The sequence below is a fragment of the Hetaerina americana genome, unplaced genomic scaffold, assembly GCF_022747635.1.
Source record: "Hetaerina americana unplaced genomic scaffold, ioHetAmer1.1.p SCAF_3, whole genome shotgun sequence".
NCBI lineage: Eukaryota > Metazoa > Arthropoda > Insecta > Odonata > Calopterygidae > Hetaerina > Hetaerina americana.
Genome location: NW_027286874.1, coordinates 109,132,567 through 109,147,958, shown reverse-complemented (window position 1 = coordinate 109,147,958; position 15,392 = coordinate 109,132,567). Strand labels below are relative to the sequence as shown.

Sequence of the window (15,392 nt, the reverse complement as noted above, 5' to 3'; positions counted from 1 at the left end):
TCCATTTACATATGAAATAAATCCTTTCAAATAAATTATATTGCAGATTTTCCTCATAAATTAAACTGGTGTAGCCAATTAGATATTTGCTAACAATTTGCTGCAGGATTTTGAAGCTCAACTGTTTCAATTTCAGGTTTTCCTTGTTATTACATCCAGAATTCAATGTCTTCTTCCATGTGTTCTACAATGCCCGAACAAGTGTCCACCATAAGAGCAAACTCCAGCAGGAGTATTCACAGGGTAATTATCATAGAGCTTAAGTGTTTTGACATTCAAGGCTTCAGATATGAAATTTTCCTTATATTTTTATGCATCTATAAAACTGGTATTAAGGACATCACATTCAGTAACTGGAAATAACAAAGAAACTGATGTATAAACATTTCAAGATAAGTAATAGAAATGGTATGGGTACTTTATTCATCATGACTAGCTAAACTGCATGCCTGGATTCATAAATTAGAAATTGCTGAAGTCCTCCATTACTGATGAAGCTGGTAGTGGTTTGTTTCTGCACCATGACCAGTGATGGCGTTTTACCAGCAGAATAAGGATGCATGGAAGGCTAGACTAGACAAATATATGTTAGAAGAACATGCCTTTCCTCTGCGAAGCCTCGCATGCCTCTAGTAGTCGTCTCCTTGTGAGGAGATTGAAGACTGCTTCCGTGTGGGCATCATCATTCTCCTGCGCCCTCAAAGCCCCCTTCTTCACGCGAGGCTTGACCCCATCATTGGCTGCCTGCTGCAACCAATCGCTCAGCGCTTTCCTTCTTGACATGGACACCTTGTGACTGCTCAAGTATACTTCTTCCGATGCTGAAAACACACGGCAGAATTTAATAATCCTCCCATCTGATGGCATATGAACTATTCCAGAATACAATAAATTACATCAGATATTCTGGGTGACTTTAAGCCGAATGCATAATAGGAGTACTCACAGTCTTCCTCTAGCTCTGGCAATCGACCCCACAGTGCACAACATAGGTCCCAGACTAGGCGAGAAAATGAGGAAATCTGAGAGTCGGGGTCTTCGAGCTGCTTGACACTATCTTCATCTCCAAAATGACATAAATCACAATGTGCATGGATTATTTCTTGACCTGGACGAGTTGAAAACCTAAAATGGAAACACAACACTGGAGAAATTCAGCTACGATTGCTTCATATCACACAATACCCATACACATTTCCATTTACGAGGCACTATTAACAGTGGTGCAAAAATAACGTGAAGTCCATCACAAAAATAAAGAGATAAATTAGGTGACTTATTTGAATACCATTTTAATTGATGCATAACATCTAATTATTTTAAAACCTATGTAGTAACTGAATTGTTAAGTGAAATAATTGAGAACTATTCTCACAGCACTGAAGGTTACATTTAATAATAAGAATATATATTGTGTGAAAGCATTAACAAGATGGAATGAGGGTTATTAGAACAGAACATTTATAGCCCAGTATCTACTGACTTTCCCAGATTATCATGATTTACATTTGTAAAATCCATTTAAATATCTACATTATTGCTAAATTCAATGTGTGCACTTCAGCCCATAAAAAAACTCGTGAGAACATACAAAACAACAAAACTGCTCACATGCTCGTGTAAAAATCAAATTTAATTTAAAACTTGAACCATAAAAACAATAAATGCTAAAACATTATTTTTTAAACAAAAATATCATAAAAACTGCATGCATGAAAGGAAATAAAGGCAAACAGATTTTGTTTCCATTTGATGCCTTCACTCCCACACCTCAGCAAAAGTAGAAAATTCATTTTACAATACAGCTGGTTAACAACAACAGTGTAATGCAAACAATCAAAATTATTGTCCATGATGACAAATGAGCAATGGTTTTCACACACATCTAGGCATATCTTGCTTGTATTTCTTTGTCATTAAAACTTGGACCACAAAAGAGATCACTAACTCGTTTCAGCAAGAATTGCAATTAGAAATTATAGTCTTAATGATAAATAAATACAAATTATCCTCCACCATTCCCAACATACCATTAACACCAGACCTTATTTTACATGATGATGTTACACTGTGATTAAACCCATGTCATGTGAATGCATTGTGTTTGTAGAATTACAATGGTATTTCTTTTCACCACATTACATTCAGAAAATTTTCTTTGATTTCACATTCATAAATAGTATACAATATACTTCTCCTGCATCTTGCATGAAACTCACAGGGTTAATCTAACCAATTATCAATTAACCATTTTGATAAATATTCAAAAGTAGCCTACTTCAGGGAAAAAGTAATAAATCCTGGTTTACCTTGGCTCACCTGGTTTAAAAGAGTGAACTCTAATTTTTATAATCAATGATGATTTGCATTTGGTGTATCAAAAACAAAGGTACATCACTTTTTTATACAGTGCACCCATTTCACCCTTCCTTTGAAAACATTCCAAATCTTATCAAGAAGTCTTCCACCTCACTTCTATAGCTCCATTTGTTTCCCACATCAGTTTATGATTATTTAACTACCTTCCTAATTACCTCCCCCATAATCCATGGTACCCTTGTCCTTACTGTTTTGTTTTCTGCTTTCAATATCCTCTTCTTGATATTTTTCCACTATTATTCTATTATATTCACCTTCCTTTCCTCACCCATAATTTTCTATATAACCTGCTGATATTCCTTACATAGTCCATTAAATTTAATGATTCTACATCCCATTTTCTCAAATAACATTCCATTTCCTCCTGCTTCATATACACAAGCTTTTAATTAACAGTTTGTCTTTCTAATCCACTCCTTCCTCTTCAAGATATCCCACTCAACACAATCAAATGCTCAAAACAGAGGCATAATTATTTCCTTTTTTCCAGCTGTCCCCAATAGCATCTCTCATACCCATTCCCTTGCTCAATCCAAACTATTCTTCAATGTTTTCATACTAAGAAAACTAAACCTACATCTTCGATATCTTTGTTTGTTTAAAAACTGTCATCTTTAGAGGAACAGGAGGAGGAGGATTTTTTAAGGAACACAAATCGCACAAGAGACAAGCAATTTCTGAACAAGAAAACTTGACGAAAGCAATTTTTCATGTCAAATTGTAATAAAAAAGTATAGCATGTATGTTTAGCGTCAACAGAAAGCAAAAGCATATGTAAGGACAGATATATCACCCCCATTGGCCCTTCCCCTACATCAAAAACAATGTAACGAATATCAAAAACAAGAACTTGTGTATTTACTGGGACATACTTCATACTAGTGTGATAACAAAAAACAAACCAAAACTGTAATCATATAAACATCACCCTATAAATCTAATTATAAATAACGATTTTATAGTGGGTAGAGCAATTAAAATCATTTGAAGGTTCAAAACAGAGACCACTTGACCACTGAAAAAATTATAGTATTTGTACAAATAGTTTAGAATATTTTTATTACATAGCAAATTTCCACATAGTGAACATCAAGTCCTCCTACCTTGGACATGGCCCCTCAAGACTCAACTCTTCGTCACATGTCTTCCCTTGCTCAAAGGCCAAATCATCGTAAGTGACATCAGAGTGCTGAAGCTGCACCCCCAAATGTGGCTCAATCCAACCCTGAAATTATAACAAAATTATGTAGCAGAAGTTGCCACTCACTGCAAGTAGGCACACGGTAACCCTAATTATGGGCCTTAAAAATGAAATTAAGTCTAGGAACAAGGGCCAAGGGTATTCCTGAAGGGTTTTTGACATCTTTCGTAAATGGATATTGAGATATGAATGAATGATACCTGAAACTTTGCTGTGTCTGTTGTCCCTCCCAGCAGCTGCAATTGCTGCACGACAAGTGCTGAAGAGTCCGATGACCTTCTTCCGTTAGATATAGGAACAAGCCGAGAAAAGAGTTCCTGTGTCTTTGAGGATGATTCTGCAACCACGCTGGCCGATGTCAGCACTGACAGCTTCATCCCGGGACCCCAACCAGACCGAAAAGACCTGTAACAATCCAATTATAAACTTATTACATACATTACACAACTAGGATAGGTGTATCCACAACATAAATTAGTAAAATAATTCAGATAGGCAATGAATATAAAACACAATAAACACACAATTAAATTACAATAAACTATCTATGCCAGTCACTAAATTAATACAAAGGTCAGAAATGCCAGTATTGGTATAGATCACTCAAATTAATATCATTACTGATATACTACCTTGATCAAAAAGTTCCCGGAATAACCACCGTGTGGCGCTCCCATCGTTCCGATTTGAGTTCTGTTTTTTTTGTTAAATTGGTACATCTGTTGTTGATATTCCCTTTAAATCTTAGTGTCATAACTTGACATTTGCAAAAGTTACGTAGCCAAGAGTACATCTATCTCTGTGTGTGTTGGCGATTTTTTACAATTGCAGAAATGGATTTAAATTTGCAACAACGAACTTGTATTAAATTTTGCGTAAAAAACGGATTTAGTGGCGCACGGACGTTGGAAATGTTGGAAAAGTGTTTCGGCAACGATTCTCTAAAAAAAACGGTCGTTTACCAGTGGCACGAGCGGTTCAGAAGTGGTCGTGAGTCAATCGAAGATGATGAACGCAGTGGCAGACCATCGACATCGAAAGTCGGTGAAAAAATTGATAAAGTAAAAGAAATGTTGGTCAATAACCGCAAATTAACCATCAGAGAAATAGCGGAGGACTTGAACATTGCCTATGGATCCGCCCAAGACATTGTGGTTAATGATTTGGGTTTCCGTCGTGTAGCAGCAAAGTTAAAGTGCCAAAAGACCTCAATTTCATGCAAAAAAGAGACCGTGTTGACGTCGCAAAAGACATGATTTGCGAGGCTGAATCCGATCCCACATTCATCAAAAGGATCATTACTGGAGACGAGACGTGGGTTTATGAGTACGACACGCAATCCAGACATCAGGCAAGTGAATGGCGTTCACCAAATGAGCCGAGACCAAAAAAACCACGTCGTTTTCAGTCAAAAAAGAAGGCAATGCTGACGGTTTTCATGGATTACAACGGTGTAGTGCATCATGAATTTTTGCCAGGAGGCCAGACAGTAAACAAAGAGTATTATTTGGGCGTTATGAGACGTTTGCGTGAAGCAATTCGCCGAAAGAGACCAGAAATGTGGGCAGAAAACTCGTGGATTTTGCACCAATGATAACGCACCGTCGCACAGTGCTATCATTATTCGTAATTTTTTGACGAAAAATGCAACAAATACCATCCAACAGCCACCGAATTCACCTGATTTGGCTCCCTGTGACTTCTTTCTGTTCAATCGAGTTAAAAAACCATTACGGGGAACGCGTTTTAGCAGCCGGGAGGAAGTAATGGAAAAATCGCAGGAAGCACTGATGGACATACCGAAAACTGACCGTAACTTTTGCAAATGTCAAGTTATGACACTAAGATTTAAAGGGAATATCAACAACAGATGTACCAATTTAACAAAAAAAACAGGACTCAAATCGGAACGATGGGAGCGCCACACGGTGGTTATTCCGGGAACTTTTTGATCAAGGTAGTATGTCATATCTCTGAACTAGTTCACGAATTCCTTCTGCATAAAATTCTGCCCCCCTGAGATCACAGCCAACCGATGACGGCATCTCGAAGTTCTACGTCAACATGAGCACAAAAAATGCAGTAGCCTAACATTTCAGTTGTTTTTCCATGGAACAGAGTCTTAGAGATCTATGGAACACTTTCTATGGATTTCAGATATCATAAAACTCCAGTTTTCACGAGCTTTTTAACGTCAATTATTGGGCGCAGTTCATTGTTCACCACCTCATACAGGAGGCCACTTCTGTCATCAACATGGACAACGTTTAAGAGTGGACATTTGTGTCCACTCTTAAATGAACGACGACACTGAAGCACAACTCTCGTCACTCAACACAATTGGTCCGTACAGAGAACAAATTTCCAGATGAATGTTGGCAGATTTTAAGTTTTTTTATCAGCAAACACCTTATCACTAAACGGACTTTACATTTGGTAGAAATTTCATTTGAAATCATTTTGACGCGCTATTGTAAACATTAGACAAGTGGAGAAACCTCTCAATCATTGCCAACCTCTTTCTAGGTAAAAGAAATAACCCTATGTTGCTTGCAATTAAAACATGTTTTCGGCTATAGCCCTTAAGAAGTTTATTGACTTTCGAACCCTTCCACTGAGATGCAGTCTCGGCACCAACACTTTCCCTTTCATCACATACAGCCTTGTTTACAAGATTATTCCTATTTTTAAACTTATCCAATCAACCATCCCACATAGTGAAATCTTATGATTCCCAATCTTGTGGAAATGAAAATTACTTTTTCTCTTTTGATGATGCCATTCACAGGGATATTTGATTATCTATAAATTAAAAACCACTCCTCATCAGTAATTCTTCACTTATTTTCTCTTTTCAGACATGTCCCCACTTGTTTGCATATTTATGAATTGAATCGTGATTTTACACCATTGTGTTCAGTGTAGAGGCCTGCAATTGTAGATGTTCTGCCAGGTCAATACAGATTCCATCATGAGAATCAACTCTTCCCAAAATTTTTATTTTGCCCTCAGTTGAAAATGTTTTTTTCTCCTTGTATTTCCAATGTCAAGCAGAATAAAATTTACATAATACATAAATGAGACAGCATACACACCTTCCCGAGAATAGCCTCAGGTCTGCCAACAGCAGGCTTTGATTATCCACATTTGACAATAGCCTCTGAACTAACTCCACATATTTCAGGTGTCTTCCCCTGTGCTTCAGTACAGCCATCTATAAAGAGATGAACCAAAAGACATCATAGTATGAATGCAAGCAAATGTGCGATGTATATTCTAATTCCAAAGATTTCTTTCAAACCTCTCAAACCAAAAAATATTTTACATGTACTGTTAAAACCCAGTTTTAAACACACATCTTCACCTTAGCTCCAATAATTGTTTTCTTTAATAATTATATACGTACTTTGTAGCATTTTAGCTATGCTATATGTATAAATTGTTTGTGTATATACTATGCATATGTATTTGTGAGTGTGCGTACATTAGATATATATATTTATGCAGTGGAAACTTGCTTAACGAGAACCTTGCACAGCGAGTAATTTGCAAAAGGAGCAAAAATATTGGTCCCAAAAAAGACTTGCTTAAGAAACGAGTTTCCTCATAACGAGTGCCGAGGAAATGAGAATTCCAAGATGAATTGCCTGCCTGCTACTGCAATTTGTCTCTAGCATACGTTCTGCTGGCATCTTAGTGTCGCTAGTGACCAAGCATTTTTTCAAACTTTGTGCAAGCATATTATTAGTGATTCTTTGAAGCAAATTTGAATAATATTTTGAGCAGGGTTTTAAAAATGATTGCAAAGAAAAATCCATAAAGAGTCATACAAGAAACCAATAGAACAAGAAAGCCATAAGGGAATAAAAATAAAAAATAACAGTAGAAATGAAAAGTTAAATGATTGCAAATCTAGAACAAGGTACCAGCTTGACTGACCTAATACGCACATCAACAATTGGCCTTTTCTTCAACAACAAGGACAAGACTTATGAAATAGATCCTTAAAAGAGCGAGACAAGAATATCTAAACAATGGTTATGCATTCTCAACGATGCTGAAAGATTGCTTCTTATATAGATGAAAAGCATATGCAATGCGACATCATTAATGAGAATATCATTTGTGAGAAGGGGAAAATGATTTTTGCCGACCTAGTTAATAAGATGTCAGGATCATCAAGGGCCAAACAATATAAGAGGAGCCATGCATGGTTTGAAAAGTTTACAAGAAGAACTGGAATACATGGTATTGTGAGGCATGGTAGATCAGCAAGCTCTGAGACAAAGCCAGCAGAGAAATGAGATTCAGAGGATTTAAAGGTTTTCAATTGTGAAGAGATGAGTCTCTTCTGGAAGAAGATGCCGAAGCAAACCTATATTTCTGCATGTAAAAGTGGAAGAGAATGCATAGCCTGGCCATAAGCCAATGAAAGGCCATCTCAGGCTTCTGTGTTGCTCAAATGCAATAAATTATAACCCTGCTTGTTTATCATTCAGAAAGTCCATGAGCCGTCAAGAAGTTTCAAGTCCAAAACAGCAGCCTAAATGAGATGTAGAGGTCACGCAATACTTTTGCATCGTACCATATGAACGAGGTATCGCCCTAATAAGACAGTGGCGATGCACACCATACATGAATTAACCATCATTCTGAGTGGTATTGTCACCATATTTGGAAGCGTTGGCAAAAACAAATGTCTCTAGACAGCTTTCTAGTAAAAAGGAATTAGTTACATGTCATAAATAATTAACAATTCATTTCGATTCTTTTGTGGGTTCACAAATTAAGTTTGCATTTCTGGTTGCCTCATTACACAACAGAAGGAAAGGTGAATGTGATCCACAATCCTAAACAATGTTTACTTAAACAAATTCCAAAGAAACTAACTGCGGGAGATACCGCAACAGTAACTTTTAACTGAGTCATCCGCTAATGTGCATTTGAATGCAACAATTTCAGAGTGTAAAAATAATTCGCCTTGACTGGGATTTGAACCCAGATCCCTCAATATCCGGTCGAGTGCTTTAGCCACTTAAGCTACCGAGGCGTCCTTTTATCCCAAAATTTCAGGGTTTAATAGGACGCCTCGGTAGCTTAAGTGGCTAAAGCACTCGACCGGATATTGAGGGATCTGGGTTCGAATCCCAGTCAAGGCGAATTATTTTTAAACTCTGAAATAGTTGCATTCAATGTTTACTTAATTTTCTTTGAACAAACCTAAACCTAGTACAATACTGTACATACATGCGTGCATAAGCACACATATATACGCATTCATGTGCGCATGTTTCAGCATAATTTAATTGAACAATTGATATGAACAAGTGTAGCATAAGCTAAGCTGCACTAATCATTTGGCTTCTGTACCTTAAAACAACGCCAGCAACATACACTAAGTTTCTGTACCTTGGATCGTTGGATTAGAGGATATGGAGGAAGAACAGAAGGACGTGAAGATGCTGAGGAGCCTTTGGAGGGAAGTGGCATAGAGACAGGCTGCATGAGGGGAGGGGAGGTCTCATGAAGGGGGAGCAGGAACTGTGAGGTGGAAGACGATGAGAGAGTTGATGGTGGTCCAATACCACGACCAGAAGGATGGCGGGTGCTGTCACCTCCGAGACCTGAGAGAAGAAAATAGACAATTCAGAGTGTGTGCGCATGGCCACAACACAAGTAGGGCACAAATGAAACTCTATTACAATCTCTCTTTATTCACTGGCATGCATCAGTTTCTGCATTCAATTATTTGCTGCCAATTCATTTTAAGGATAAAATATACAGAATCACTTATCTATTCTTGTAATTATACCATGGAAAAATTATTCCCAAATACAACCACCAAGGAGGCTAACAATCCTCTACTGCTAATACCATTTCCACAACATTCCTGTAAGATGGTAAAATAATAAATTCTTAAGAATAAAATTGACATTTATTTATTAAAACTTACATTTACGGTATGAAACTAAACAAATGAATCCATCTCCAGTAAAAGGGAGTACAATGAACAAAAATATTTAAAAAAAACCATAAACACAGTAATCAACCCAAAGGTCGGTTTGGTAGTTGATGGAAGAGTTCACCCAGTACTAAGCTGGATGGCGTGTGAAATTCACACATCAGGGTAGGGGGGCCAGTTCCTTTCCCTGTGCCGGTTATGGTTTCCCAGGAAAATCTGGTACCTGAAAAATCACATTTCTGCAAGCTATGTGGGTAAGTCAGTAAACCACTCAATAAACTGGATAGACAAAATAACAGTGAGAGAGTAACTTCCAGAAATTGATTTCCCTTTCCTCCAGATTCAACCAGTACATTTAGACACTTATCCCATCTCTTTCTTCACAAGTCCTTGATATGAGCCGGCAGATGTTAATTCTTTTGTTTGCTGTTGCAGCCAATGAGTAACCTCTATGGCCAATGGCCTCATCTTCAAAACATCGACCACCCAAATGATTTTTAAGCAGACCGAATTGATGAGAATCAATGGGGGGAGAGGGGCTAAGTCGAGAAAGCGGATGTTCCAAGCTTTCCCAATGAAATGTTTGTAACAGCTGTCCTTCTCATGCATTCTCATAAATGCTGTTCTCCTTGTGAAGACTCGTGCAACACACACGCCATATTGCACTATGTGCCACTGACTGACAAACCGCAAGATTTTACGCAGCCTTTACAACAAGCATACATATGCTGCTCTCTGATGGAAAAATATGCACTTGCAATTTAAACATGGTTTAAGGTCAAATTGAGTAGCTTCAGGCGTGATGTGGTGGAAGTCGAGCATAATGAACAACTGATTGTAGCACTTTTCCACTTGATATTAAAAAAAAAATGAAATTCTGCATAGTACAGTTTAAAACACAAGTGAAAAAGTGCTACAATCAGTTATTCATTATGCTTTAAGGTGATTTGATTCAGACGAATTATTGTAATGACTTACCCTTGTGCATAAAAATGAATTCAAATGATTTCAAATCCAATTCTATGAATGATTTTTCCCTCCAGTTTGGATGTACACATAATTAAATTACCTAAAAACACCAAATACCACTTAAAAACATTTATCAAATCAACAAGTGCTTTATAATGTATTTTTTGTTTCCTTCTCTCCAACAAAAACTTTTTTACAGTGGAATACCGCATGCGTTAAAATGCTAAATTTCTGACTCACAATGCAAACATTTCATATTCCAATGCTTCATCATACAACCCTGGTCATATATAAACCAATACTCATGCCCCAAGAGAGCTTGCATCTCAGAGAGATTGTATTGATTTCATTTAAGAATCATTCTCCTAATAAATGAAAAAGAAACACTTTGTTCCAATCCACCAATTGGTGGATTGGAACAAAGTGTTTCTTTTTCATTTATTAAAATGAACTTCCACAAAGTTGAGGCTGAAACTATTGAACCAAATCATTCTCCTCTTCGTATTCAGCTTCAAACAATTTATCAAGTTGATAATTGGATGGGCAAGGTGCATGGTACTGAAATTCACCTCTTTTAGACTTGCTTTGACTGGATAGTGTTGGGTCTCGGCACGAGAACTGCGTCCTGAAGAGGTCTCCACCTCCAGGGGTGGACCTCGCCTCCTCCATCTCCCTTAGTCTCTTCTTCTCCCGCATAAACATACTGTCACTCGTCTGTAACTGCCTCTGCCGTGGTTTGGACTGATGCTCCAGGGATTCTCGACTCGGAAATTGACCATCTAGAGCAGTAAATATTTCGCATTGTAAATATCATGTTATACACGGTGCGGGCGGCGCTTAAATTCAGACAAGCACACGTTTCCTCGAATGAGGTTTCCTTGCTGGGTTAGCGAAACCTTCCCCAGACTTCTCCGAAGCATTATACTTAGCCACAATATTGTAAACAGTTGATCTGTGGTACCCGAAGAATCGAACTATTTCGAAATACGAGGGTCATCCGGAAAGTAGTACCCGTTCGTGAAATAAAGACACAAAAGTAAATATTAACAAACATAAAAAATTTTATTTGAAAGAGGATACTTTAAACTACTTCTCAACATAATCTCCAAGCAAATTAAGGCATTTGTCATAACGTGTGACAAGTTTCTGTATTCCTGCTGCATAGTCCTTCGCCGCCAGCTCATTGAGATACGCGAGGGACCCATCTTGCACAAATTTTTGCATAATGCAGATGGTGTTTAACAATTTCATGAACAATTGTTCGAGAAACATTGGGAAAATGCTCACAGATGTCATCAATTGTGACGCGCCGATCGTTCCTCACGAATTCGTCAACTGAGCTCACCAGTTGGTCTGTAATGACAGACGGTCTCCCCGAACGCTCATCGTCGTGTGTGTTCCCCCTCCCCATGTTAAAGTTGCGACACCACCGCCAAACAGACGACTCGTCCATTACATTGTCTCCATACACCTCCTTTAATTGGCGATGAATATCACATGGGCGAACGTTTCTTGCATTGAGGAATTTAATCACTGCCCTCACTTCACAACTGGCGGCGTTCTCAATTTTTTTAAACATTGTAAACAATCACAGAAACAACACAGGCAATGCTAGCGTCACGCAACTTGGCTCAGAGAAGGCAGACAAGCCACTGAAGCTATCTGACCTCGTCCAGCGGCTACTCGCGTCGTCAGCACTTCATGCGGCACGAACGGGTACTACTTTCCGGATGACCCTCGTATAACGCCCAGCGCAAAAACTTTCGATAATAGCAGCTCTTTGATTGTACTCTGCACTTGTAAGTAACATCTCAGACATTTTGAGGTTATGAATGTTTACTAGATATAGCTTATGAGAACACCTGTAGCTTTCAAGAACGCCTGTAGCTTTCAAGAACGCCAATCGTGACCGCCAGCGGAAATACGATATGGCAGGAAATTCAAATTGAAATTTGTGTGGATTTAAGTGCTGCACCCTGGTTATCATATTTAACATCGAGCAGTTAAGTATTAGTCCAACAATTATTTATACGGAGCCAAGACAACTGTTTCCACCTGAATGCAGGGCAGTCACAACTTGTACGAGAGGATATATTATATATACAGAAACTTGTCATGGCGGCAGGTAACATGTCAACAAGCTAATAAAATCAGTAAGAAAGTGCTTTCAAATCATCAAAAATCAATATGGACCAAGGGTGGAAATTACATTCAAGTTAAATTAGAAAAGAAGTTTAAAAATATACAGCAAAATAGGTCTGAGAAGATTTTGTCATGAAAACTACAATATTTCATGATTTTTTCATATTATATTAAAAGCTGCAAATTTAAAAAATTTCTATCCTATTTTATAATATAAAAAAAACCATTTGTTTTTATTTCCCAAAGAATTCAGAAAAACTAGAGCGCATCTAGGAATTACTGGACCCAAGTGAAATATAACACACATTGAGATTTGAGGGAATTCTAACCAAAAATACAATAATGAGACCAGGATTATTTTTCAAGAAGAACACAGATGTAAATGAATTTAGCTGGTAGATGCCTGGCTGTTATCACTTCTTGCCTACACATTGTCACTTTCCCGGCTCATCACCTTCATCATCACTGAAGAAGGATGCCTTCATTAGCTGGACCTTGTGAGTTGATGTCCCAAGTTGCTGTGCAATTTGAGCCGTAGGGCTTAGGGCGATAGCTGCATCAATTCCATTCTCGTGAAAGCCATCTGGAATTATAAATATTGAAAAATCTTTAAAGTAAACAGAGTAGTGACTACATGAATGCCTATAGAAAGAAATCAAACCCTTGATACCCGGGCCATCCATGGAGTAGAGATAGGCATCTGTGTTTGAGATGACCTCCTTGTTTAACATGAATCATCTTCCCCCAGGACATTTTTTCAAGTTTGAAAATAAAAGCAAGTCGCTGGGGGCAAAATCTGGTGAATGATGTAATAATATGAACTTTAATTCCATGATTTTCCCCATCATAACTGCACATGTGTGAACCTGTGAAATTCCCTTGAGGGAAGAATTTTTTCTTTGCCCAATGAGGATGTTTTTTCTAGATTTCTCCATTCAATCAATGCAATAACGTTGCAAAACACTCTCCATTTATTGTTTGTTCTATATGCGAACCATCAATGTACAGTGGAACCTCATACAAGGAGCATGATTATTTCCACAATCTGTCTTGTACAGCAAAACACTTGTTTAGTGATACACCTTTTCACATGCATGCACATTAATATAAAATACGATAATGCGTTCCAAGCCAAAAAAAATAAATTATGCAGAAAGTTAATGCAAAGAAAATTAAAAATAGATTAAACAGCATTGCAGATCATGTTTATCATTTCTTCTTTCATGGAAAAAAAGAACAGTGGACATAAACTGAATTTTAAAAACGAAAAACAATCAAAATGAATTGTTAATTATTTAAGATACCTAACTAATTCCTTTTTATTAGAAAGCTGTTTTAAGACATTTGTTTTCGTCAAAACTTCAAAATATCGTGAAAATACCTCTCAGAATGATCGTTAATTCATGCAGTCCCTTCTTGTTTATCATAGTCATGATAAACAAGCAGGGTTATAATTTCTTGCTTTTGAGCAACACAGCAGCCTGAGATGGCTTTTCATTGGTTTATTGCCAGGCTTTGCATTCTCTTCCACTTTTACATGCAGAAATACAGGTTTGCTTCGGCATCTTCTTCCAGAGGAGACTCATCTTGTCACAATTAAAAACTTTTTCCAGGCGGTAGTCTTAAGAATCAATGAGTACCAAGTACATACCACCTCACAATACCATGCATGCTGGTACTTCTAGTAAACTTCTCAAATCACACATGGCTCCCCTTAAATACTTGTTTGGCAGTTGATGATCCTGACATCTCATCAACGAGGTGAGCAAAAATCATTTTCCCCTTCTCACAAATTATATTCCTGTTAATAATGTTGCATTGCAATTGCTTTTCGTTTATGGATAAGAGAAGCAACCTTTCAATATCTTTGAGAATATGCAACTGTTCAGTAGATACTCTACTCCCTCTAATTGAAGCATCTGTCCCCTTAGTCTTGTCTGTGTTCTTGAAGAAAAGGCCAATTGTGTATGTCGACATATTGTTGATGTGCATACTCAAATCAGCCATGCTCATACCTTGTTCCAGATTTGCAATGGTTTTACCTTTACTTTCTCCCATTTTTTATTTTTATTTTCTCATGGATTTTTCTTTGCAGTCATTTTTAAAACTGTGCACAAAATATTATTAAACTTTGCACTAAAGTGAGTAGTAGTGAGTCAGGACACAAGTTTAGAAAAATGTGTGATCACTAGTGACTCTATTAGGATGCTAGTGGAACGAGTGCTAAACACAAACTGAAGTAACAGGTGCGAAATCATTTTGGGAATTCCTTCTTCTCATCACTTGTTATGCAAAAATTGTGAGTTAAGCGAGTCATTTTTGAAACTAACAATTTTGCTCAACAAGAGAATTACCAGTTGTTAAGTGTTAGTTAAGTGTTTTTTTAAGCAAGCCATTTAAATAGAAGTATTTAATCATGGCACCTAACTCATTTTTTTCTATTTTTTTTAATGAACACAAATTTGTTACCTCAATCAACTATGAATATGGAACCTCATGATGGACTTAAACATGAATGGATTGAATGGCTTCTTCAGGGTCTAGAAGCAGACCGAGACACCAATAACAGTGGTCTGTTTTCATAAATGTTAAACTTGGATGAAATCCCAAATAGAAATACATTCAGGTACTTGGCATTACTTCTATTCTTCCCAAACCCTTCAAAAAACTGTCCTTCCACCTGCTGATGTAATAATCAACACTGCATTAATCTTTAAAATTTCCCTATGAAATTCTTCT

At 37.4% G+C, this 15,392-nt stretch overlaps 1 protein-coding gene across 2 annotated transcripts in view; it reads right to left on the bottom strand.

The window, feature by feature from the left end:
- The window catches only part of Nup98-96 (nuclear pore complex protein Nup98-96), a 75,672-nt gene that overhangs the window by 14,077 nt on the left and 46,203 nt on the right, over positions 1-15,392 (bottom strand). For both annotated transcript variants that reach the window (XM_071587172.1, XM_071587174.1), the window contains exons 24-31: positions 13,108-13,236; positions 11,081-11,290; positions 8,990-9,204; positions 6,676-6,794; positions 3,781-3,985; positions 3,483-3,604; positions 947-1,125; positions 603-821 (exon numbers count right to left, since the gene is read on the bottom strand). In XM_071587172.1, the coding sequence (XP_071443273.1) occupies positions 603-821; positions 947-1,125; positions 3,483-3,604; positions 3,781-3,985; positions 6,676-6,794; positions 8,990-9,204; positions 11,081-11,290; positions 13,108-13,236 (1,398 nt within the window). The remainder of the gene's footprint in view (positions 1-602; positions 822-946; positions 1,126-3,482; positions 3,605-3,780; positions 3,986-6,675; positions 6,795-8,989; positions 9,205-11,080; positions 11,291-13,107; positions 13,237-15,392) is intronic.